The 24,237-nt window shown below is 38.2% G+C and overlaps 1 protein-coding gene across 1 annotated transcript in view; it reads left to right on the forward strand.

Moving 5' to 3' along the window:
* The window catches only part of SLC26A7 (solute carrier family 26 member 7), a gene marked incomplete in the record, with an annotated part of 135,722 nt that overhangs the window by 54,571 nt on the left and 56,914 nt on the right, over positions 1-24,237 (forward strand). The window contains 1 exon segment of the mRNA NM_001195763.1: positions 8,744-8,908. Coding sequence (NP_001182692.1) covers positions 8,744-8,908 — 165 coding nt within the window.

Consider the following 24,237-nt stretch of genomic DNA (forward strand, 5'->3'; position numbering starts at 1 on the left):
TATTCTTCTTATGTTAACCTTTTACATGGTCATTTGTTCCACATTCTATCATTACATCAATCCTACCAGAGCACAGCTGATGTGTGAGCCAGTGTGCAGCATGCTTCCTGGCAAAATTAGGTGTTTAATAAGCATGTGGAAGAGTGATGTCACCACTGCTACAAAACTTCATTTTTACTATTTTATGGTGCTTATATTCTGACTTCAAAATTTCTCGAGTTATTTTCTGTTACTCCCTTTTGGCTAGTTTTGCCCCTCTGAACTGGCAATTCTGTCCTCTGAGCAAGTCCCATGCTGAGCTGCTTCATATTCACCCCTCTTTTTAGAATGGTTCCAAAAAGTTCTCTGTCTTGAATTCCTCCTCAAGTGTCAAGGCACAGTTTTAACTCTACCCTGCAGTATTCCCTCCCTACTTTGAAATCCAGTGGCAAGTTTTGTATTTATCTCTTGTACCTGTGTTGTTTGGATCTTTGCCTTGGTGTAGTTATTTGCACTATGCACATGCTGTACCTCTGAAATGCAACTGCTTGGCCTTCCTCTTATGGTCTTTTTTCTGCATACCCATGTCTACAAGACTCAGGACCTCCTCATGCTTAGCCTACATGTTGCTGAAAACTGCTTATTCAATTGTAATTCTGTGTTTGAGGAAGAGAAGGTTCTTTTCTTTATTCCTTTTTTTTGGCAATAACTTTTATTTTGGGATAATTTAAAATTTGTAGAAAAGTTGCAATGATAGCACATAGAGTTGTCACATACCCCAGATCGTTTCCTCAATTATATTTTCCATTAATATGGTATATTTGTCACAACTAATAAACCAGTTATAGTTAGTATTAATTGAAATCTAAATGTTATATTCAAATTTCCTTAGGTTTTTCCTAATCTGTTTTCTCTTCCAAGATCATATCCAGGAGGCTTCATTACATTTTTAGTTGTTCTGTCTTCCCTTTTGTCATCTTTTCTTGTTTTTTAAGATCATGACAGTTTTGACTTTGTTTAGTATTAATTATTTATATATTTTAGTATCAAGTCCTTTATCAGATGTTTGGTTTGCAAATCTTTTCCTCATTCTGTGGATTGTCCTTTTATTCTGTTACTAATGTCTTGTTATGCACAAATTTTTAAATTTTTCATGAAGCTCAGTTTGTCTATTTTTTCTTTTGTTGCTTGTGCTTGTGGAATGATATTTAAAGAAACTATTTTCAGATTTAATATTGTGAAGTTTTTCCCTCTTTTTCCTGTAAGAGTTTTATAGTTTTACATTTTATTTTTAGGAGTTTAGTCAATTTTGAGTGAATTTTTATATATGATATTAGGTAATGATCCACTGTCATTCTTTAGCACGTATTATGCCATATTTCCAGCACCAGATTTTGAAAGGAGAACCCTTTCCTCCACTGAATAGTCTTTCTTGTCAAAAGTTATCTCACCATAGATGAGAAGTCTTCAAAATGTTCATAAAAATGGATATTATGAAAAAAACTATGCATGAATTTAAAAAGTTTTATACCAAAGTATACCTATTTTTAAATTCTATTTTCATGAAGTTTTTGAAGCATCCTTACATGCAAGAGTTTATTTCCAGGCTATCTAATCTATTGGCTTAGTCATCTGTTTTTATGTCAGTATCACACAACTGTAACTTTGTAGTAAGTTTTGAAATTTGGAAGCATGATTCTTCTAGCTTTGTTCTTTTCCAAGATTTTTTTTTTTGGCTGTAAATTGTTTGATTTTTCTCTCCTAAATAATGTTTTAAAGTTTGCATATGTTAAGACTGACTTTGTGTTGTAAAATATAGTGGTTTTGATAAATGCATAATGTCATATATACACCATTATAGTATTATTCAGATTAGTGTCGTCATCCTAAAAATTCCAGATATTTCACTTCCTATACATTCTTCCATTCTTAACTCCCTGGAAACTACTGATCTATTACAGTTTCTATAGCTTTGTCTTTTCTACAATCATACATTTTGCAGCCTTTTCAGACTTCTTTTACTTGCAATATGCATTTAAGATTCAGTTGTATCTTTGCAGAATTGATAGCTATCTTTTTTATCACTGAACAGTATGGAGAAGGATTTTATATTCTGAATTACACAACATGAAACTTCATATGTATCCATTTGATACAATTTTTTCTCAAGTCCTCTGGTCACATAAAGGCTTTATCTGCCATATCCCTATGCAGCACTCAACTCTTATCCTAATGTCATGAGCAATTTATTTCTCCCTAAACCTGTTTACACTGCTCAGTAACACAGGGCTTTTTAAAATTTTAGGTCTCACTTAAACAGCTTTTGAGACTTTATGTTGCAAAGTTATTTATGGGCCTAGTTAACATTCCTCAGTCCTAACATCACCTTTTCAGCTTTCTTTATACATTCTTTTAAGGTGTGAACTGTATCTCTCTCCCTGCATTCTACAACAATGCTGTGCCTGGCCTCTGGCAGCTATTTAATAAATATTCATTGAATAAACAAACAAGTTAGTTGGTATAATGTAAGAGCCAGATTGTAGAAAAATCAACATTACCTGAAATCCATGCTATATTTCATCCACTTCAGTAATATAGTTGTTTCCTGTGCACTCTTCTTTTTTTCCCCTGTAAGTATTTGAAGGCACTAGGCAAATATTACTTGAAATCTGAGATACATTCAATTCATATAGAACACATGGTGTTTATTTAAGCATTACCAAATAGCATCATGCCATTGAACCTTGATAATGTATGTCAGAGGTTTTCAGCATTAGCCCAGAACATCAACATTACTGCAAACAGCTGAAAGATATTGTTTGAAATTTATTTTCTCATAAAATGCTACATGGCCAAGTTTTGGGGACTGAGTTTCTAAATTAGACTGATTGTCATCCATATCATTAGTGAAAGGAGCTGATGTGACTGTCTATTAAGTCATTAGTTTAGAAAAATCCCCCACATTATTGCCAAGCAACACCCCAAATTAGTTGGAGATACTGCTGTAGAACCCACAAATTGGGTCTGCTTGCCAGACGTGCAGAGTGATAATCACTGACATTGGGGTGGTGGAAGAAAGTAGATGTTTATGTCAAAGCACAGAGCAAGGAGCTGGACAGCTATTGTTTAATTCTTGGGCTACCTGAGGAGTTAGGGATGAATATACTTACTGAAATTGGGGCTGAGAGGTGTGTGATCAGCTCATGTCCAGTTTTCTGGTTGGTCAGTGTTGTTCATGATCTTCATTTGACTGGTTCGTGATGTCATGCTCTTTAAGGAATTTTTGATGGCCAGCTGGGCTCCATTTGGTCTGAGGGTTACTTGAAGGTGGCAGTTATAGTCTGCCTGGACCTGTAATCCCCCCAAGCAAATGACTCCTTGAGTCCAGTGATTAGAACCCTGTAAGACCAGCAGTATTACTCCAAGTCAGTGAATTCCTTTTGATGATGGACAGGCAAGGGCATCTTGGACTAAGGGAGACAGATTAGAGGCTGAGTCCTGCTTTTACATAATAGGGGTTCAGTTTCAACATGGATACAAAATTAAAGTACCAGATCTCCAAACAAAATATTCTAGAAAACCCCGATTTCACATACTTACTTTTGAAGATAAACACAGTTCAATCTGTTGGACCCAAATGTAAAGCCTGTATTGCTTTGAACTTGCTACCTTTGAACTATGCATAACAGCCTCTCCATGCTGGCTCCGTAATTCAGTGTGCATGAGCTGTTGAAATTTAGGTGGTGGATAATGAGGATAATAAAGAATTTCTTAAATCTGTCTCCCTCCCACTGTCCCTTTGTCCTTCCTCTTATGGTACCCACCACTAGGGCTGGTGCTGTGGCACTGGCTAAAGCTGCCGCCTGTAGCTCCGGCATCCCATACGGGCGCTGGTTTGAGTCCTGGCTGCTCCTCTTCTGATCCAGCTCTCTGCTATGGCCTGGGAAAGCAGTAGAAGATGGCCCAAGTACTTGGGCCCCTGCACCCATAAGGGACACCCAGAGGAAGCTCCTGGCTCCTGGCTTTGGATCGGCACAGCTCTGGCCGTTATGGCCAATTGGGGAATGAACCATCGGATGGAAGACCTCTTTCTCTCTCTCTGACACTTCTTCTCTCTCTACATAGCTCTGACTTTCAAATAAGTAAATCTTAAAAAAAAAGATGCCCACCGTTTTCTTGGGCTATGCAGAAGGTTGTGATTCAATAGAATAATTTCTTCTCAGTTAAATCTCAAATGTTTGCAGTCATCCTTATGTGCCCAATGGTGTGTATCAAAATGAGGTCTTAAGGGACTTGTTGACCTTTCAGAGTCAAGAACTCTCCATTTTAGGGATTTTTCCCTTGCTGCGAGGATTTTTTAAGAGCATACAAATGTGCAAATAGAATATTACAAAAGTATTTTGAGTCTTTGAATGTTTTACAAGAGGATATTCCATCTTTTCTCAATTTTTTATAAGGTAAGTTTCCATATTTTCAACACTTTGAAATGATTGAAATCTTTTCATATCTTGTAGTTTTTTGGGAAGTCTTTTGTTTGTAACTCTTAGGTTGTGGAAATGACAAAGAAGCTGCTGCTAGAAGATACTGATTTAGCTGGAAGTGGTTGGTGACCACGTTTGGTTAGGTAACTTATTTCTTGGGCATGGCCACTCATTAACCTAAGTAGGTACTGGAATTTAGGAAACAAATGAAAAACAGAAGATAAATTTTTATTAGCTTATTTATTTATTGTACCTCCAAATTTTTATTATCAAATTAGTGAAAGCTAAGAATACTTAGCAAGGGTGGGAATCTGGTCTGGTAGTTGAGTTGCATATTGGAATGCTGGCCTCCCATGTTGGAGTGCCTGGGTTTGAGTCCCAGCTCCACTCCTGATTCAGTCTTCCTGCAAATACATATCCTGGGAGGAAGCAGGTGACGGCTCAAATAATTGGGTCCTTGCCTCCCTGTCACTCACATAGGTGATCTGAATTGAATTCCCAGCTTCCAGCTTTGGCCTGGTCTAGCCTCAAGCATTGTGGGCATGTGGGGACTGATCCAGTATGTGAGAACTTCTTTTCATCTATCTGTCTGACTCAGCACTATCTATGTCTCTCTGCCTCTCAGATAAAAGAAAGAAACACAGTTTTAAAAATATTACCTTGGTGGCCAGCCCTGTGGTGTGGTGGGTAAAGCCGCTGCTTGCAGTGACAGCATCCCATATGGGTGCTGGTTTGAGTCCCGGCTGCTCCACTTACGACCCAGCTCTCTGCTATGGCCTGGGAAAGCAGTAGGAGACGGCCCCAGTGCTTGGGCCCCTGCACCAGTGCTTCCAGGTCCCTGGGAGACCTGGAAGAAGTGCCTCGTTCTTGGCTTTGGATTGGCCCAGCCATTTGGAGAGTGAACCAGTGGATGGAATCTCTCTCTGTCTCTGCTTCTGCCTCTCTGTAAACTCTTCCTTTCAAATAAACAATAAATCTTTAAAAAAATTACTTGGTATACAGATAAGAACTTTCCAACATTTCATGCATCCGTAAAATTCCATATATGCCAACAGGCTTTACAATTTCAAATATTTGTATTACTTATCTGGGGCATTTGGCTGAAAGGAAAATCCAGCTGTCTGGTTTTCATCTTACCCCAATCATGTGCTAGTTTCATCCTCATCACTGTAAGAGTTAATGTCCTAATTTGGGACTGATTTACAACAGAAAGATACTTGGGACTAACTAGTTCAATGCTTATGTTTTCTGATTGTGTTTTCAGGATGAAAAGCAGCAGACTGTGAAATAAGAGTTGTCAATAGATCACTGTGTGCCACTTGTATCCATTCTTGAGTATTCCCTCCAGAACATTTCTTTGACAAACTGAGGCAAAGTTACTGAAATAATGTTTATAGTAGAACTGCTGCTTTGCTTTCCTGTGCTGACAGTAGATGGCTTGATTTTTACCTTGGCAACACATATTCTTTTCTTTATTACATATTGAATAAAAGGTCACTCTATGCAGAAAACAATTCAAAAATATTTCTTTCTGCACTGATAAATTCTTTCAAGTTTTCAAGAGTTAGAAACTGTGATGTGACCCTTTTTACAGTTTCAAAACGGGTGGCTGGTTTTCCATATTGGATAAATATGCATGATGCTTCATGATGTTCCTGCATATTTTACAGGTTTCCAAGCCCTGTCATGTATTATTCCCAATTTACAACTATATAAGTGACAAAGGCCACACATCACTCTCATAATTTATAAATGATGAGACCTGGAGAATTGCAGTGGGTTTTATTTAATCGCAGAGCCAGGATGTGGTAGAACTCTAGGGTCAGCACATTGGCTTTCAATCTTCAGTCCAGGAAAATATAGTCTAACACAAGTTCAGAGCTTGATTATTTTGACCTGGGGGAATTGCAGTATAATTACAATATGGAAGTAATGTATTTTGTAATTTGTGCTCTGATGGTACCAGATAGCACTATTTACTTCTCATTTTCAAGACTGTGACCTCTTGGAAAAAGGAGATCTCATTGATACTCTTTCTTCTGACTTCTTTAATAGTTAATCTCATTTTCTGACAATAATTTTATGATCACACCTAAATATTATAATTAATGCATTAAGAGGTTGTAGTGGCTTGACCTGTTTTGTTTAATTTTTCCAGTTAATGAATAGTCATGAAGATAATTTTAAAAATATTTTATTTAAAGTAAACCCATTTCGTGTATTTCATATATACAGATTTAGGAACATAATGAGACTTTCCACTCTATCATGAAGTTAATTTAATGTTCTTTTCAAAATAGGCGATTTTATCTTTTCAGTTTCTGTGACTGAATTCACACAGTTACAGTAAGTGAGAGTGGACTGTCTTCTGAAAGCCCTCTCTTTAACACTCATCACTGAAGTGTTGTGAGTTGCAGGGGGTTTATGATTCTTCCCATCACCTTTTGCCCAGGAGAGCTCAGTGCACAGCTTGTACTCAGAGTTTATGATTTTGTCTGACATAGTTTTGGGATGGAGGGTGAGGTGAGAAGTACTAAAGAAATATTTAAAGACAATGATTTTTATCCTGATTTCTAGGCTTCTTAAGACATACACCTTTACCTTATCTCCATCTTAGTTTTCCTCAAATACAAGGGTATTTCAAAATTTTTGTGGAAAAATGGAATTAAAATATAAGACAAGGGTAGATATTTAACCTAATGCTTAAGGTGCCTAGATCTGATATTGGAGTTTCTGGTTTCAAGGTCTGGCTACACCCTCAATTACAGCTTCCCTTTAATGCATGTCTTGGGAAGTAGCATGTGAAGTATCTGGGTTTCAGCTATCCAGGTGGGAAACCTCTATTTAGATTCTGACTTTTGGCTTCAGCCTCGCCAAGCCCCAGTTGTTGTGAGCATTTGGGGTGTGCAGTAAAGGATTGGAGTTCCTTCTCTGTCTCTATTTTTCTACCTCTCAAATAAATAAATAAATATTTTTAAAAGAGACCATATCTGTTTTTTCAGGAACTTCTTGTCATACCCTTGAAGAAATAAGTCCTAATATCTTCATATTAAATATTAGCCCACTGGAGTTGTTTGATGAAGTATCTGGTCAAACAGTATGCTTCCAGAAGCTGGAAGAAACTTAAAGAATATTTTTATTGTTTCTATGCTTTTGAGATTTTTTTTTAAAAAAGATTTATTTATTTGTTGGAAAGGCAGAGATACAGAGAGAGAAAGGGAGAGAGAGAGTGTGTGAGAGAGATCTTCTATCCACTGGTTCCCTCCCCAGATGGCTGGGCTTGGCCAGGCAAAAGCCAAGAGCCAGGAGCCAGGAGCTTCATCTGAGTCTCCCACGTGGGTTCAGGGGCCTAAGGACTTGGGCCATCTTCCACTGCTTCCCCATGTGCATCAACAGGGAGCTGGTTCTGATGTGGAGCAGCTGGACCTTGAACTGATGCCTAAATCAGATGGTGGCACTGCAGGCAGAGGCTTAACCTTCTGTTCCACAGCACTGGCCCCATTGCTTTTGAGATGTTAAGCCTACTATAAAGTAGTAAATCGCATCCTTTTGATTAAAAAATACATTTATAGGAATACAAATTTGCATTTTATTCTACGGATATCAAATTTAACTGATTTAAGTAATTTTCCCTTTTTATTTTTTTTAAAGATTTATTTATTCACTTGAAAGTCAGAGTTACACAGAGAGAGGAGAGGCAGAGAGAGAGAGGAAGAGAGAGAGAGAGAGAGAGAGAGAGAGGTCTTCCATCTGATAGTTCACTCCCTGGTTGGCCGCAACAGCTGGAGCTGTGCAGATCCAAAGCCAGGAGCCAGGAGATTCTTCCGGGTCTGCCATGTGGGTGCAGGGGCCCAAGCACTTGGGCTATCTTCTCCTGCTTTCCCAGGCCATAGCAGAGAGCTGGATCAGAAGAGGAGCAGCTGGATCTAGAACCAGGGCCCATATGGGATGTTGGTGCTTCAGGCCAGGGCATTAACCCACCTCGCCACAGAGCCAGCCCCAATTTTCCCATTTTATAATGTAGGGATAGGAAAAGAGGAAAAAGGAAAAGTCAATATTAGAAAAATATTGTGTTAATTTTAATTGAGATACTTAAATTATATTTGGACTTTCTTGGAAACTAATAATATTCTTAAGAGAACTCAAGGTATTGAGCATATAAATTTTACAAAATGTGTTCTCTGTGTATAAAATGAAGTTGAAATGTGTTGGATTTAATCTCTCTAGGAACCCTGGGAAATTTTATTTGGAGGTAGCAGCTGACCCTTTCTTTGTGCTCTTAGGTGGCCATGTTTGTGCTGCAACTGGGCAGTGCCACATTTCTGCTTACAGAACCTGTGATCAGCGCAATGACAACTGGGGCTGCCACTCATGTAGTGACTTCACAAGTCAAGTATCTCTTGGGAATGAAAATACCATATATATCTGGACCACTTGGATTCTTTTATGTGAGTTTTCTGTATGTCATTGTTTATATACTTTTGGGTGTGTATGTTTCACAAAATAGAATTGGGCTAATTACAATACTGAGATGTTTATATATTAAAGTGGCTTGAGTTTAAATGAAATTTTGCAAGATATATTAAATGTGATTTAAGTTTAATGAGTGATAACTACTAATTTTAGAAGCAATTTCTTACAATGTATAACTGAATATGATATAATTTGGGCCATGTTTAGAAAACATGGCTTGAATGATTTTGAACCCAATATGTTGCCAACTTCTAATGGAAGTCATAGACTGCGATTATGGCCCTGTATGACAGTAGATCCTATCAATTTCCTCTATGTGGACCATGGTTTGGTTGTATCAGAACCTGTTCAAAATTAGGGCCTGGGGTCTCTGTTGCAGAGAGTCAGCCATTAAAAAACCACTCAATTGAGGAAAAAAAAAAAAAAACTACTTGAAAGGGTGGGAGTTGTGGTACAATGAGTAATTCTAAGCTTTGAAAGCTGGCTTTCCCTATCCAAATGTCTAGTATTGAACCCCACCTCTGTTTTCCATCCACCTGTCTGCTAATGCACACCTGGGAAGCATCATATACGATCTCAAGTACTTGGGTCCCTGACACCTACATGAGAAACCTGGCTGGAGTTCCTGGTTCCTGACTTCAGCCTGTTCCACCTCCAGCTGTTCTGAGCTTTTGGGGAGTGAACCAGTGGATGGAAAATCTCTCTTTCTCTCATTCTCTCTCCCTCTCTGTCTCTTTTTGTCTCTCTTGCTGTTGCTCTGCCTTCCAAATAAATAAAAACAGATAAACATTATTTTTAAACTATCAAGAGATTGGTTTAAAACAAAAAACAACAGGAAAAGTACTCCTGAATGTAAGAGAGAAACATCTGGCCGTTCCACCATATTTTATAACCACTTTGCAATATTCTAGGTTTCTTTTCCAAGTTGAGCTAAAATCTATGCTGCTCAGGAACTTATATCCTATAGGAACTTTATCAAAAAAGAATGTCTTATTAACAAACTTGATGAAAACCAAATTTTATTTTACTTAATTTTATGCATTGATGTATACTAAATAACATTAATGTTTTATAGTAAGAATATGTTGAGTATTAATGACTGAATGATAGCTTAATACATGGATGGGTGATAATTTACTAATATAACTCCAGGTATGAAGATGGTTTCTAGTGTTTTCCTATTATATGTGGGCCCATGAGTATCCTCTTTATTTGTATATTATTGTTGAGTCACTGATTATTTCATTAGAATAAATTCCTCATAATGGGATTACTGGATCAAAATGATATAATATTTTGCTAAATTTCAATCTGAAAAGTTTTACCCGCTAATATTTTACTCTGATCTTATATTGTTACTATTTTTAAAAGTTGCCAGTTTGAAATGTGAAGAGATAATATTAATGTGTTTAAATGTGTGTTTTCCTGATTGGATGATAGTTAGCAAAAATAATAATTGCCAATACAGGGCTGGAAGCTTGTTCTGAATTTTTGTTTCTTAGGTAATATCCGGCTCAGTGATTCATTAATTGTAAGAAAGCTTAAAAACCAAACAAGAACACTGGAACTAGGCCTAGGAAGCAATATAATTCTAAGCTCCAGCTGAAACAAAAACAGACCAAAGTAGTTGTAAGCTGTCAGGTGACAAGTGAGAGTTAAAACTTTCTGTGACACCAGTCTAACAACAGAACCAAATCAGTGATAGCTTCTGTTTTGACTTCCGTCATGTGCAGCTTTGAGAAATGCCTGCAGGTTACAAATTAGTCTCTTTAGCAACATCTGCATACACAGTCATCTTTCTTTTCATAAAATGGGTTAAACAAGCAGGGTAATCTGATGTGGGAGTGACAGAGATCTGTTAGCTTTCTCTGGTGGCAATCCTACATTAGCGTTTTGTGTGTGATTTTATTTTTCATTTTGTTTTGTTTAAGGTAAGATGCAACCTATTTTATCTTGATCTTGTATGTCAAACACTGTGGGACTTTTGCAGCTCTTTTACAAGATTTCATATTGAAACAGAAACAGATTTAGAATTTAGATTTACATTCAGGATATTCAGTAGGGTACATTGCTATGCTTTGTGTTGATGAAAAAATGAAAAAAAAAAAAGTGTCTCTTTTCATTGTCACAGACCTTACCCTGTTAGGCTGTCAGATATGAACAGTGCTTTGGTTCTTTGCCCAAATGTGTCAAAATGGATGCTGATCTGCAATATCAGCATTAGATTAAGATGCAAATCCTGCATCATGGATATGTTACACAGGACATTTGGAAAGCATGCTTTGGTGTAGGTCAGGTAAGATTTACAGAATGATAATGTAGATCTGCACTTGTTCCAAATAATGTAGATGGTACCTGAAGGAGCAGATCTGGGCTTAGCACAGAGCTACCTTGACTGTCAGATTAAAGAACCTAGAGGATGTTTTTACTCTTTGAATATGGTTCTGGGTTTTCACCACTGTTATTTTTGAAAGCTACTCAGACTGATGAAGGACAATAAATATGTTATTGATATTCCTTGGAACAAAAATTAATGTCTGGATGATTGTCCAGTGATCTAGTTGCAACTCCTGATAGTCTCAGATGGGACACCTATTTTTGTCCCCAGGTTGGCCGGTGTTCTTGTTTCAATGGAATTTCCTTAAGGAGCAACTTGAATGAATACAGGTAGTGATGTATTCTCAGTCCTGTCTCAGTGAGACTTTTTTTTTTTTTTTTTTTGAGTGCAGGGGCTCAGGCCATAGTAGAGAGCTGAATTGGAAGTGGAGCCACTGTGACTTGAACCGGCACCCATATGGGATGCTGGCACTGCAGGTGGTGGCCTTACCTGCTAAGCCACAGTGTCGGCCCAAGTGGGACTTTTCTAGGGGGCATTTGAATGAAGACAGGCAGTGGTATGTCATCAGTTGTGCCTTCTAGAAGAGATCTCCAGAAGGTCTGAGGGCATGGTGCAGTACCTTCCTCTTTTCTGCAACTTGCCCGAGCAGTACACGCCAGCTAAGCTTGGGTGGTTGGTCCACTCTTTCTCTTTTAGATGAAAGTCATAGGCGACTTCCCCAGCCCCCACTCTGTTGCTCTGTTGGGACCAGGGAACCTCACCCGGGAGCGGAACCCCAATAAAAGCCTGTGAATTAATTGATTAGTCTGCCTGGGAAGATTTGTTGCACGCTGGACACCTTGCAGATGGTGCCAAAACCGGGGAGCTGAGGTTGTGAGCCTCCCCTTTCTGAGTTTGAGGCCCCCTCGTTCCTTGAACCTGTCTGGTGCCCCAGGCTGACTACAGACCATGCTCGACCAATTGTTTCCAGGCAATCAGTACTCAATGAAACAGCAATGGGTAATTGGTACTTGTTTTAGATGAATGCAATTTTAATTTTAATTGAGTTCAAGTAGAGATATATCATATCAGCATCTTAAGTCATTTAGGTATAACTGCTAATTTATTGTAAACTCTTGTATACTCAGCATGTTAAATTTGTGTTAAAAATGTTATAGAAATGTGCATTTGGTAAGGAAGGTTAAAAGGAAAGAGTTATTTTGAATAAAGAAAGGACAAGGTTTGTAAGATTGACTTCATCCTGATGGCTAGTTTACTCTAGAGTGGAATGGAAATGATGGAATGTTTCAAGTATGTTGAAGAGGGTGTGTGGAAGTCACAGAAGGTTATGAAAGAAAGAAATCTTGGATCTTAATGAGAAAGCCACAGAGGCCTAAAGAGTAAAATGTTCTGTAAAATCCTACAGGTGCTTTCAAAAATGCTATGTGAAGTAAGCACGTGCCTCTTGTTGAGTTTATAATGTGTTTATAATTTTAAACGTGGCAGCTGAAAGTCTTTTGTCATCCACAGTTTTATAAATCAGAGTTGCTGCTCATAAAACTAAAGCATTGTTGGTTCTGTGCTTAGCTGTCCTCCTATAGGTTCTGATGGACTTTTTTCAGTCACATCTACTGTATTCAGTACTTTGGGATGGCGCTGTAAACAGATGAAGCCAATAATGTATTATAGGTACCAACTGAAAGTATGGCTAGCTGAGGTTACTAAGAGCAGAAAGTAATTCGAATCAATTGGTAAATTAAAAAAGTTAAAAAGTTTAAAAAGCTAGTATTGAAACTGCTATATTTGTTATCTAATGATTGAAACTGCTTTCTAGGTTTTCATTTGATATTGCTATTGTCAGTAAGTGATCTGGGACTGGCACCCCCTTGACTTGCATCCTCTGGTCTGCTTTAACAAAAACCAGGAGGAAGAGAAAGCCAGGCATCAGAAATGTGATGATAGGTGGCAGGCCTATTAATGGCAGTTCTGTACAGTGATCTGCCCTCAAGGAGACCCAACAGGCCAGTTCACTGCAGTGGCTTTCAGTGTGGCAAGCCTGTGCTTCAGCAGAAATCAGCTTGTGAAGAGCCCTGGCAGCTCTGCCAGCCAAGAGTTGGATCTCTGGAAATGGACCTGCCCTGGAGTCGAAGGACACCCAGGTCAGAGCCACAGATCTTACTGGCTCTAAGCTGAAAAGCCCTTCACTCAGCCCAGCTTCCAAGGTGACCACCGCTGCTGAATGGAGACGGCCAAGTAGGGTCAGCAACATTACAGGCAGAACTGTAAATTTCCTGTTAGAGATGCCATCTGCCTTTACCTGGCCAGCTCTCCTCCCAGACCAGCTAGGTAATGGAAGTCAACAGGGTGCCTTTCCCAAGAAGGTTCACACTTCCCTTAAGATGGTACCCTATGTGAAGAGATAGATAAGTCTGGGCCTCTTAACTTACAAGGCCTAAAGCCCACCAGATTACTTTCAAGCCCCTTCTGTCAGGTTCTGTTTGCCTCTCAATCAGAGAACTTATTCGTGGCTTAGTTACTATCTTTCTTGGGTCCTCTAATAATGACTCTATCCTTTGTTCTAGACCCTGTCTAGCCCACTTGGGTCTCATTCCTTTGTAATCATAGCCTCTACTCTAACATTATGGCTCTACTCCCAATATGTGTGTACTGATGGTCCTCTCCCACATTTAATGTTGTTTGATTATTCAGAATTTCTCTACAGACAAACCCCTCTACCTGCAAAACAGTGACCTTTCTCCTGGTCTCAGCTGGGATCAGATTTAAACCACATCCATCAAACCATCCTCCCAAGGGTCCAGAGACCCCCTTATTTCCTTTCCTCTATAAAATCCTCTCATTACCTGGTTAATGCCACTCTTAAGATCATTGGTTGCTATTCTCACCCTGACTTGTATACTACAGTGTCTGTTTAAGTGTTTACAGCAGGTGATAATGGAATGAACCAAGGCCTTCAGCAACCAGGCAGTCAACCAGATGCTTCTCCATCCATACATGCCTGTCCCTGCGGAGCCCCAAGATACCCGCAGTGGGCCCCTGTAGAGGATGTCCCCAGTCAGCAGGAAGTAGCCAGAGAGACTCATCGTTGCCCCCTTTCCTATCATCAAAAGGTCAGGATGGTAGCTTTGGGATCCACAAGGAGGGAAGGCCTACACTTCGGGAATGGAGAGGCCTACTTCCGGGGAAGAAAGTCCTTGTCAAGGTCCCTGCGGGTGCCTAAAGGTCAACCAATGAGGAACAGACCTGCCTCAACCTTTAACCCCCATGCCCTGAAGCTATAAAAGGAGCTCTCCCAATCTCTGATGCGCGACTTCCCTGGCCCCTGCTCTGTTGCTCTGTTGGGACCGGGGAACCTCGCCTGGGAGCGGAACCCCAATAAAAGCCTGTGAATTAAAAAAAAAAAAAAAAAGTCATGAGCTGATTTCCTCAGGAGGTGAGTTCTCCAGAAATCTCTTACCCTTCTGAGGATTTCCCTTCGCATATTGAGTGCCCACCAAAAATTCTGGGGTCTGTAAATTCAGAGGGAGCCTCTAGAAAAACGGTCATGACCTGTTGAATCCTAAATGAGTGGTTATAATTAGCCCCAATTATCCTCTTATTCAACCTAACTCAATTCTTTCACACATAAACTATGTTTCCCTTTGCTCTTCCAGTTTTTTCTTTAAATTTAAATTTATTTTCTTTTTTTTTTTTTTTTTGCTTTCAAACTTTTATTTAATGAATATAAATTTCCAAAGTACAGCTTATGGATTACAATGGCTTCCCCCCCATAACCTCCCTCCCACCTGCAACCCTCCCATTTCCCACTCCCTCTCCCCTTCCATTCACATCAAGATTCATTTTCTTTTCTCTTTATATACAGAAGATCGGTTTAGCATACATTAAGTAAAGATTTCAACAGTTTGCTCCCACACAGAAACATAAAGTGAAAAATACTGTTTGAGTACTAGTTATAGCATTAAATCTCAATGTACAGCACACTAAGGACAAACATCCTACATGAGGAGTAAGTGCACAGTGACTCCTGTTGTGGGGAGCAATTCGGACTAGACTAAGTTACTGGAATTAAGACTTATTCTATGCATCTGCTCTCCCACAATATGGCGCTGGGAGAGGAGAAAACAGCTTCCACACAGCTGCCTCCAGTTCAGCTAATAAACTGTAGGACTTGCTCCTGATTGGAGGAGAGCAGCGTACTCGGCGTGTGGGCAGCCGAGTTGGGATTGGCGGAGGAGGACTATAAAGGAGGAGAGAGACGGCATGCACCAGGAACATCTATGGGGAACATCTAGCTGAAGGAACACCTGCGCAGCCCCCGAGAAGAGCCGGCCGGCGGTGTGCCGCTCCCCTGCGGAAGTGGGGAATGTGGCCAGGGGGAACTGCCCTTTCACGGAGGTGGAAGGGATAGTAGCCAACCCGGGAAGAACCAGCAGCAAACCCGGGGAGGGCCGAGCAGACGAAAGAACAGCGCAGGGTCCTGTGTCGTTCCTCCATGAAGAGGGGGAGCGACATAATGGTGCCGTGACTCGGACATGAAGCCTAGGCAGGGCTTAGTGTCGTTCCTCCATGAAGAGGGGGAGCGACACCTGTTGTTGACTTCACAAATTGACACTCTTGTTTATGGCCTCAGTAATCACCCTAGGCTCTTGTCATGAGCTGCCAAGGCTATGGAAGCCCCCTGAGAGAACTGACTCTGATCATATTTAGACAAGGCCATGGTCAAAGTGGAAGTTCTCTCCTCCCTTCAGAGAATGGTACCTCCTTCTTTGATGACCCATTCTTTCCACTGGGATCTCACTCACAGAGATCTTTCATTTAGGTTTTTTTTTTCCCCAGAGTGTCTTGGCTTTCCATGCCTGAAATACTCTCATGGGCTTTTCAGCCAAATCCGCATGCCTTAAGGGCTGATTCTGAGGCCAGAGTGTTGTTTAGGACATCTGCCATTCTATGGGTCTGCTGTGTATCTCACTTCCCATGTTGGATCATTCTCTCCCTTTTTGATTCTATCAGCTAGTATTTGCAGACACTATTCTTGTTTATATGATCCCTTTGGTTCTTAGTCCTATCATTATGATCAATTGTGAACAGAAATTCATCACTGGGACTAGTGAGATGGCATTGGTACATGCCACCTCGATGGGATTGAATTGGAATCCCCTGGTATGTTTCTAACTCTACCATTTGATGTAAGTCAGCTTGAGCATGTCCCGAATTGCACATCTCTTCCCTCTCTTATTCCCACTCTTACATTTAACAGCGATCACTTTTCAGTTAAGTTTCAGCACTTAAGAAGAATTGTGTATTGATTACAGTATTCAACCAAAAGTATTAGGTAGAACAAACAAAAAAATACTAAGAGGGATAACATATCAAGTTGCTCAATTTAAATTTCTGATGATTTCTTAGTGAGCTTTGATGAACACAGTAATAACTTCTCTGCTTGTATGTTAAGTAAAAATTAGTTTTACTTTTTTTCTCTGGGTTATCTTTTAGCTGTGGTGCTGTTATTAGAGTCCATACAATCAGGTAGACAATTGTTGGCGATTCTTTCTTTCTTTCTTTTTTTTTTTTTTCATAGAAAGAGGCAATAGGGGAAAGAAGTTTAGAATCAGAGAAGCCCAGATTCCGATCATAACTCTAGCCATGACCTGAGCAAATGACCTCGTATCTTTGACTTCCAGTTGCCTGTTCTATCAGTTGATAACTATACCTTTAGGGACTCATTTTCAAAATGAAATACCTGGACAATTGATATTAATTAAATGGATGCTCATGTCCTTCTACCAGTAATAAATATTTGGGTAAAACAAATCATAAATTAAAAAAAATTTTTTTTTTATTTTTGATAAGCAGAGTGGACAATGAGAGAGAGAGACAGAGAGAAAGGTCTTCTTTTACCGTTGGTTCACCCGCCAATGGCTGCTGCGGCCGGCGCGCTGCGGCCGGTATACTGCACTGATCCAAAGCCAGGAGCCAGGTGCTTCTCCTGGTCTCCCATGCAGGTGCAGGGCCCAAGGACTTGGGTCATCCTCCACTGCACTCCTGGGCCACAGCAGAGAGCTGGACTGGAAGAAGAGCAACCGGGACAGAATCCGGTGTGCCAGCACCACAGGTGGAGGATTAGCCTATTGAGCCACGGCACCAGCCACAAATCATAAATTTTTAAAAAGTACCTTGAGTAATAGATACTACTAGTTTTCTTTTATAGAAGACCCTTAAACAAAAACCAAATAAAATGTTATGTCTGTTTTTGCAACTTATAAAAAGGTAACTTGAAAATTTTTAAAACTTTGAAAATTAAATATCTCTGCTACTAATAAGGACTTCTTATCATAATTGAAGAGGTGCTATTTTTAGTTTGTTTTTATTTATGTATATTTCCATAAAGTCAACTGAAATCCCAGTATTAGTTATAATATCAATTAATAAATTATACAGTGCTATAAAATATTTACAATAATCTGAATCAGTATTATTACAAGAGTCACTTCTGTCTTGACATCTTATTTTATCAGTTAAAACCTTTTGTTTTGTCATCCTTCATGTTCAAATATTTGACCCACACAGATAGAAAGGGAAAATTTAATTCTCTAAAAGAAAAAAGATTTTTTTAAATTGGGAAATGGTGAAGTATCTTTTAATACATAGGATATTTTCCTCAAAGACAATAAAAATCATAAAAATTCCTAGTTCATATTAGCACATGTGGATTTCTTTGAGATGGCGCCAGTGTCTCAGCCTATGATAAATCTGGCAAAGCTAGTTTCACTGGCATGGTTTTGTGTAATTACTATTCTAAATCATTATGCTCAGTTGTATACATTAAACCCAAGAGCAAAAGGCAAGATCGGTAATATATACCACTATGCTTCTTGGAAGTTTTTATTTTCTTCCTTACAAATGGAGAGTTTCAGAAATGGAGAATAATTTCATTCCTGCCCCCACTGATGATGTACTAGCAAAGCGCTTTTCTAGTTTAGACTGCAGGCAGGCACCAAGAATGTTAATAAAGTGGGATTGAAACGTCAGAAGGAAATCAGAGCCAGTGAAACATTTTCTTTTATAGAGAATGAGGTCACAATTAAATATGTACAAATGAGGTTTATATGTTGAGAACAAATCTACTTTGAAGACATAGGCCCTCTGGAATTTCTGAATCAAGAACATACTTTGGTCATTCAGGAAAGCCCATATTTTCTCAGAAGATTGTAACATTGCTATTGTGTACCACAGTATACCCTGAAAAATGGACAGAATAAATTGCAGAGGAGATAAAGTTCATCCGCAGCTAGGTTCAATCAATAATTCAGGGAATGGAGCATGTGTCAGATTTATTTAGATATGGAAATTGGCAACAAGGTTACTTTAAAATTCTAAATCAGAGAGCAATACTTTCGTAACTCAACATCTTGGGTTAAGCTCTTTCCAACCCTCACAATCCTCTGAAAAATGCATCACCACAAATTCCAATGCTCAACTAGTTCAGATGAAACTTATTTTTTTTCTAAACAGGGGATGGCAGGGTGCCACCTGGACCTTGGCATACTTGGGCCAGTTGAGCTTCATGTACCCACAATAGTCTTTAGCCATTTAACATACCATGTTTCTCCTAGACCACATTTTGGTCTTAGACTTAATTTATCCTTTGAAACAATAGTGAATGGATTTATTCTGAGCATGAGCTGCAGTTATTGATCAGAAATTTGAATATAATATTTTAAGAGCCAATAGAGTGCTGTCTACCCATACTTCCTTTTATTTATTCATTGATACTGATTAAATCATAGCCTGGGATTGTGTTTAGTTTGTGTCAATACTTTACAAGGAAAAGGTGTTTATATGTATATATTATCAATGCCACTATAAGATGTTTCATGATGTCATGACATGTAGGTAAATTTTATATAGACATTAAATTCTTATGAACGTGGAAAACTTGTACACGTATCAGTTTTGAAAGGAGTAGAGTTGGCTCTACGAGTCCCTGGCAGGAAGATAGACCTATTTGGAGGTTAGATTCAATACAATTGATTTAAAAGCCAATTGAGGAAGAGAGGAACCTTTTCTGAGCAATTGTGGCTCATGTTTCAAGGTTCTGAGGGTGTAAAAGCTGATTTTTTAAGAACAAAGCCCAGGGTCTGAAGAGAGACACCTGGTCTAAATGCAAGGCTTCAAAATCAGAAATGTTCAGCACAATACTCTGGGGAGATCTTACAAACTACAAATGGAAGAGGTTAACATGCATCCTGGCTTTCCACTGGAAGGACTGACTCAACAAATACTTCCTAGGCATTGAGGATGCAGTTGAGAAATAATATAAAAATATTCCTGTTCACAAGGAACTGTGTTGAAATACTCAGGAAGGATTAAATGTGCAGTGGAGTAAACAAACACATAAATTGGTGAACAAGAGAATCTGAGATAATGTTATTGAAGGCAGAGAAGTCTGCTCTGAAAATATGACTTGTGAGTAGAGCACAGAAAGATGAGAGAGACCCCTGTCATAAAATGATTTGGGTTGAGTGTTCTAAGAACAGCAAACAGAAAGCCCTTACAATAAATACAAGCCTGACATGCTGGAGGGACAAATAGTTTTGCTCTTCAGATACTTTCCAGTGGAATTTCAGAAATTCCATGATTCTATCCTATCACTTCCTGACATTTGGCTAACAGAGTAGCCCTTACTCTTGGTTTATATATTAGCTAGCGGAATATAGGTTTGTTAATGAGCTAGCTGAATAATGACATCCCACTCCACTGCTTTAATTTTGGTGTGGACTTCAGCAACTTCCCCTCTCCAAGCCTTCTTTCCTTCATGCAAAAATGGAAGTAATAGTGCTGACCTTGTTTTGATTGAGAAATTAAATGAATTATTGCATATAAGATAGCATATTGTGTGGAAATGTTAATTCTCCCATTTTTCTAGAAATTAGTGCAGTTTTAGTTTTCCCATTCTTTCTTCTAGAATCTTCCTTCTTCTCATCTTCCTGTAGTAAGGAAACTATGAAAATTCCTCTCTGTTCAGATAGAGAGAAAATTAACATGAATTCACTCTATTGGTATAAGCAAGCTTTCACCAAATATTCAATATGCAGCTAGATGGATTATGTAATAAATTTTATTCAATGGAGGATTTCATAGTAAATACAAAGAGTAAAATGCTTTATTCAGTGGTGCTTCCTCTGTCTTATGTTAAAAGATGCTCTTCCTGAGACACAGAAAGAAAAGAGTCAGAATTTTTAGACAAATATCTATACTTATGCCAAATGCATTTTCAGAACAAAGTTAGTATATGTGGCAGCAAGCACATATGAATGTTACCATTTTGTCTGAAGATAATCCTGGCTTTGTGGTTGATGACAACCCAAAGTCATATATTTGGAATTAAGATTCATAGATTGCTGATTAGTAGTTTAAACCTCCTATTAAAGTAGTATGCTGACAGATTTATTAAAGTTTGCTGATTTTACTATCACTAGTTAAGTCTCTTGTGAAAACAGAAACTTACTTATGACAGATCCTTAGTACAAACCTAGCACAGGAATGATAAATAATACCAGAGGATTTATATGTTCTTTTTGACATACAAATATATATTTTAATATTCTTTCTGGTTCTTTTATAAGTAGTTCAAGATATACTCATGATTACTACTAAAGAATTATTATCAATGATACCATTATATTATTAAAATGTTGAAATCTGTTTTTAAAGTACGTGCATAATTATATTACAGCAAAATCTAGAACAACGAGAATTCTGAGGAAATATATTATGGTTGATGAATTTTTCTGATACAGAATTGAACAGAAAGTCCATTTAACTTTTAACACTTATTAATATTTTCTAAAATTATAAGATCCTTCTCTTTGTATCTGAAGTGTATCAGAGTGGATATACTTTAGACTTTTCTTCCTGCACAAGTGTTTCTATACAAGGCCTTGTTTAATACTTCAGTAACAATTATACAATGAGAAATGATTGATTGGTTGCGGCTTTTGTTTCATTGGTGGGCTTTGTTTATTTTTTTTACTAAATACTTAATGTGTACCTTTTCAGCCTTTGATTTTCATTTTGAGTCATATTGACTACATGAAAGACAGATTACTTGATGTGTACAGCAATAGTAACTAATATTTATATCAATGACATGCACATACTAGAAATTCAATAAACATATTAAGTGATTGAATGCATGGTAACTACTAGTCCCCATATTATGTTATGCTAGTGAGAAAAGAAAAGTTGGAGTCTTGCCTCTCCTTGTCATTCTATCTATTAAATGTAAAATCTCCTATCTTCAGATTAATTGTTATTGTTAGACCAAGTTATTCATTCATTCAATAATATTTGTTGAATATGAAATTTCTTCAGACATGATTCCAGTTATGACTTCATCAGTTGAACAAACCAAGCTCATAAATAATGACTGAAGTAGGTAAAAAATACCTATGTATTATGTTTGTATATATGTATGTGTGTAATTTCTAGTAAGTCTTCAGATATTTATTTATCTGTTTACAGACACACATACAAATACTTTGAATAGGCTATTTTAATTCTTTGAGAATCCCAAAATAGAGTTGTTTCTGCATGTTGATATTTTTCAGAAATATAACTAGTACTCAAACAGTATTTTTCACTTTGTGTTGCTATGTGGGTGCAAACTGTTGAAATCTTTACTTAATATATGCTAAACTGATCTTCTGTATTTAAAGAGAATTGAAAATGAATCTTGATGTGAATGGAAGGGGAGAGGGAGCAGGAAATGGGAGGGTTGCGGGTGGGAGGGAAGTTATGGGGAGGGGGAAGCCATTGTAATCCATAAGCTGTACTTTGGAAATTTATATTCATTAAATAAAAGTTAAAAAAAGAAATATTGTATATTTATGTGAAAGGCAGAGCATCAGCAGGGAGATGGAGAGAGACTGAGAGATCTTCCATTCTTTGGTTTACTCTGCAAATTGCCTCAAAAGCCAAGTCTGTGATGGGCTGAAGCCTGGGTCCAAGAACTTCTTCCATGTCTTCCAGATGGTGGCAGAGTTCCAAGCACTTGGACCATCATCTGATGCCTTCCTAGGTGCATTAGAAGGAAGTTGGATTGGAAGTGGAGCGACCAGAAATCAAACCAGCACTCCCACATGGGATGCTGGTGTCTCAAGCAGTAGCTCAATCCACTGTGCCACAGTGATAGCCTGGTATTTTTTTTTTTTAATGTTAAGTTATAAGAAGCAGTTTAAAGAACTGGAATTATAGTCTCAAAATTGATGGGCTATCTTGTTAAACAGATTGGTCAGTTCTGATGAAATAGATTACTTTTTCATCCATATAGATATAAAATTATCTTTGCTTCTATGAGACCTGGGAAGCAAATTGTGATGTTCAATAGAAATTTTTATCAAATGGAGTGTAGTGTGTGTGTGTGTGTGTGTCTGTGTGTGTGTCTGTGTGTGTGCGTGTTAGAGAGAGAGAGAGAGAGTGAGAGAGAGAGAGAGAAGGAGAGAGAGAGATAGCATATTCAAGATGACTGGGTTGAATTAAAACAGAAATTGTGTATGTGCTTGGGATGCCTAGAATTCTACTGAGGGAGCATGTGAGGCAGGGTGCATGTGTTTGTGTGTGAATGTGTGCATGCATGTATATCTAGTCTTATCCCTGTCTCTGTTTCTGTCTGCATATGCCACTCATTTCCTATGATCTTGTTTTAACTTGAAACTTCTCACCATGGGTTCACATGGCAATTATAGAACGACACTCCTCACCAGTCTCCTTTTCTATTGTGTTCTCCATGTTGCTAGTAATGAGTCTCCACCCACCCCTCATATACTTCTGGAGCATCTTAAAGTTGTGCTTTGCTTGATGAACTGTTGTATAATCCAAACAATAAAAACCTAGGTTTTTTTTACCCTCATTCCTTTCATTCTAGGGTGGTCATTTTTATTACTGCAAACACATGGTTTTGAAATGTGCATTAGAGCAAATTTGGTATGGTTTGGGAGTTTTGTTTATTTCTCCCTTATACAGGCACTGACATGGATAACTTTAATACCATGGAAAAAAAAACAAAAAATAATAATCCTTTAAATGTTTCAAAACTTTTAGATGTTGAGCTTTTTCCTGACAATTCATCTGAAAATTGTTATCCATTTTATCTTTGAGTCATGGTAAATGAAGAGCAAGCTATGCAGTTTGACAATTTTTTTTACATCCCCTGTATCTTCATTTCCTGTGGAATATATTTGATTTAATAGCATTTTAGGTTTTTATCCTGGACTTTGAGTAATGTATAACTTTAAGAAATGGACCCTGTTTTGTCAATTGTGCAGGAATGTTGTGAGCGATTATCCACAACATAGAGACAGAGGGGAATCTATTGCTTGCATCTCAAATAAGTATACTATTGTAGTACTTAATTTTCTTCCCAAGTAAGATGGAATAAAATAGCATATTGTGAGAAAAAATAACAAATAGTGCTGCCTCATCCCTAATTATTTAATATATCTGATTACATAGCTAGTGGAGTTTTACTGTGGTTCTTATTTTAACTGTATGGACCAAGCACATCTAGATAACTAACATTGCTCTGATCCCTTTTACCCAGGGAGCCTGCGTCTTTAGCTGAGTTTATTTTCTTGGTTTGAGGTTGTTATAAAGTCAGTGATAATGTCCAGTATAGAAAATTCCGGCTTGTATAGCCTTTGCTTCATACCAAATATGTTCTCGATCCCTGCACCAGATGGTCTGAATCCTATGTTTAGGCAGTCTATTTAGGAGAATTTTAAGAGAGGCAAACAAACATGGTTTATATAAGTTCTTCCAACATGTCTATATAATGTTTTAACTCAATATTTTTGGTTATGGTCACATTTTATCTGAGATTACAAATAGGGCAAAGAGCACTAGCAGGTTGAACCGCTATGAGAATAATCCATGTGTTCAACTAGAAATTAGTTTTTCACCTAAAAATAG

Source organism: Oryctolagus cuniculus, chromosome 6, assembly GCF_964237555.1.
Source record: "Oryctolagus cuniculus chromosome 6, mOryCun1.1, whole genome shotgun sequence".
Taxonomy (NCBI): Eukaryota; Metazoa; Chordata; class Mammalia; order Lagomorpha; family Leporidae; genus Oryctolagus; species Oryctolagus cuniculus.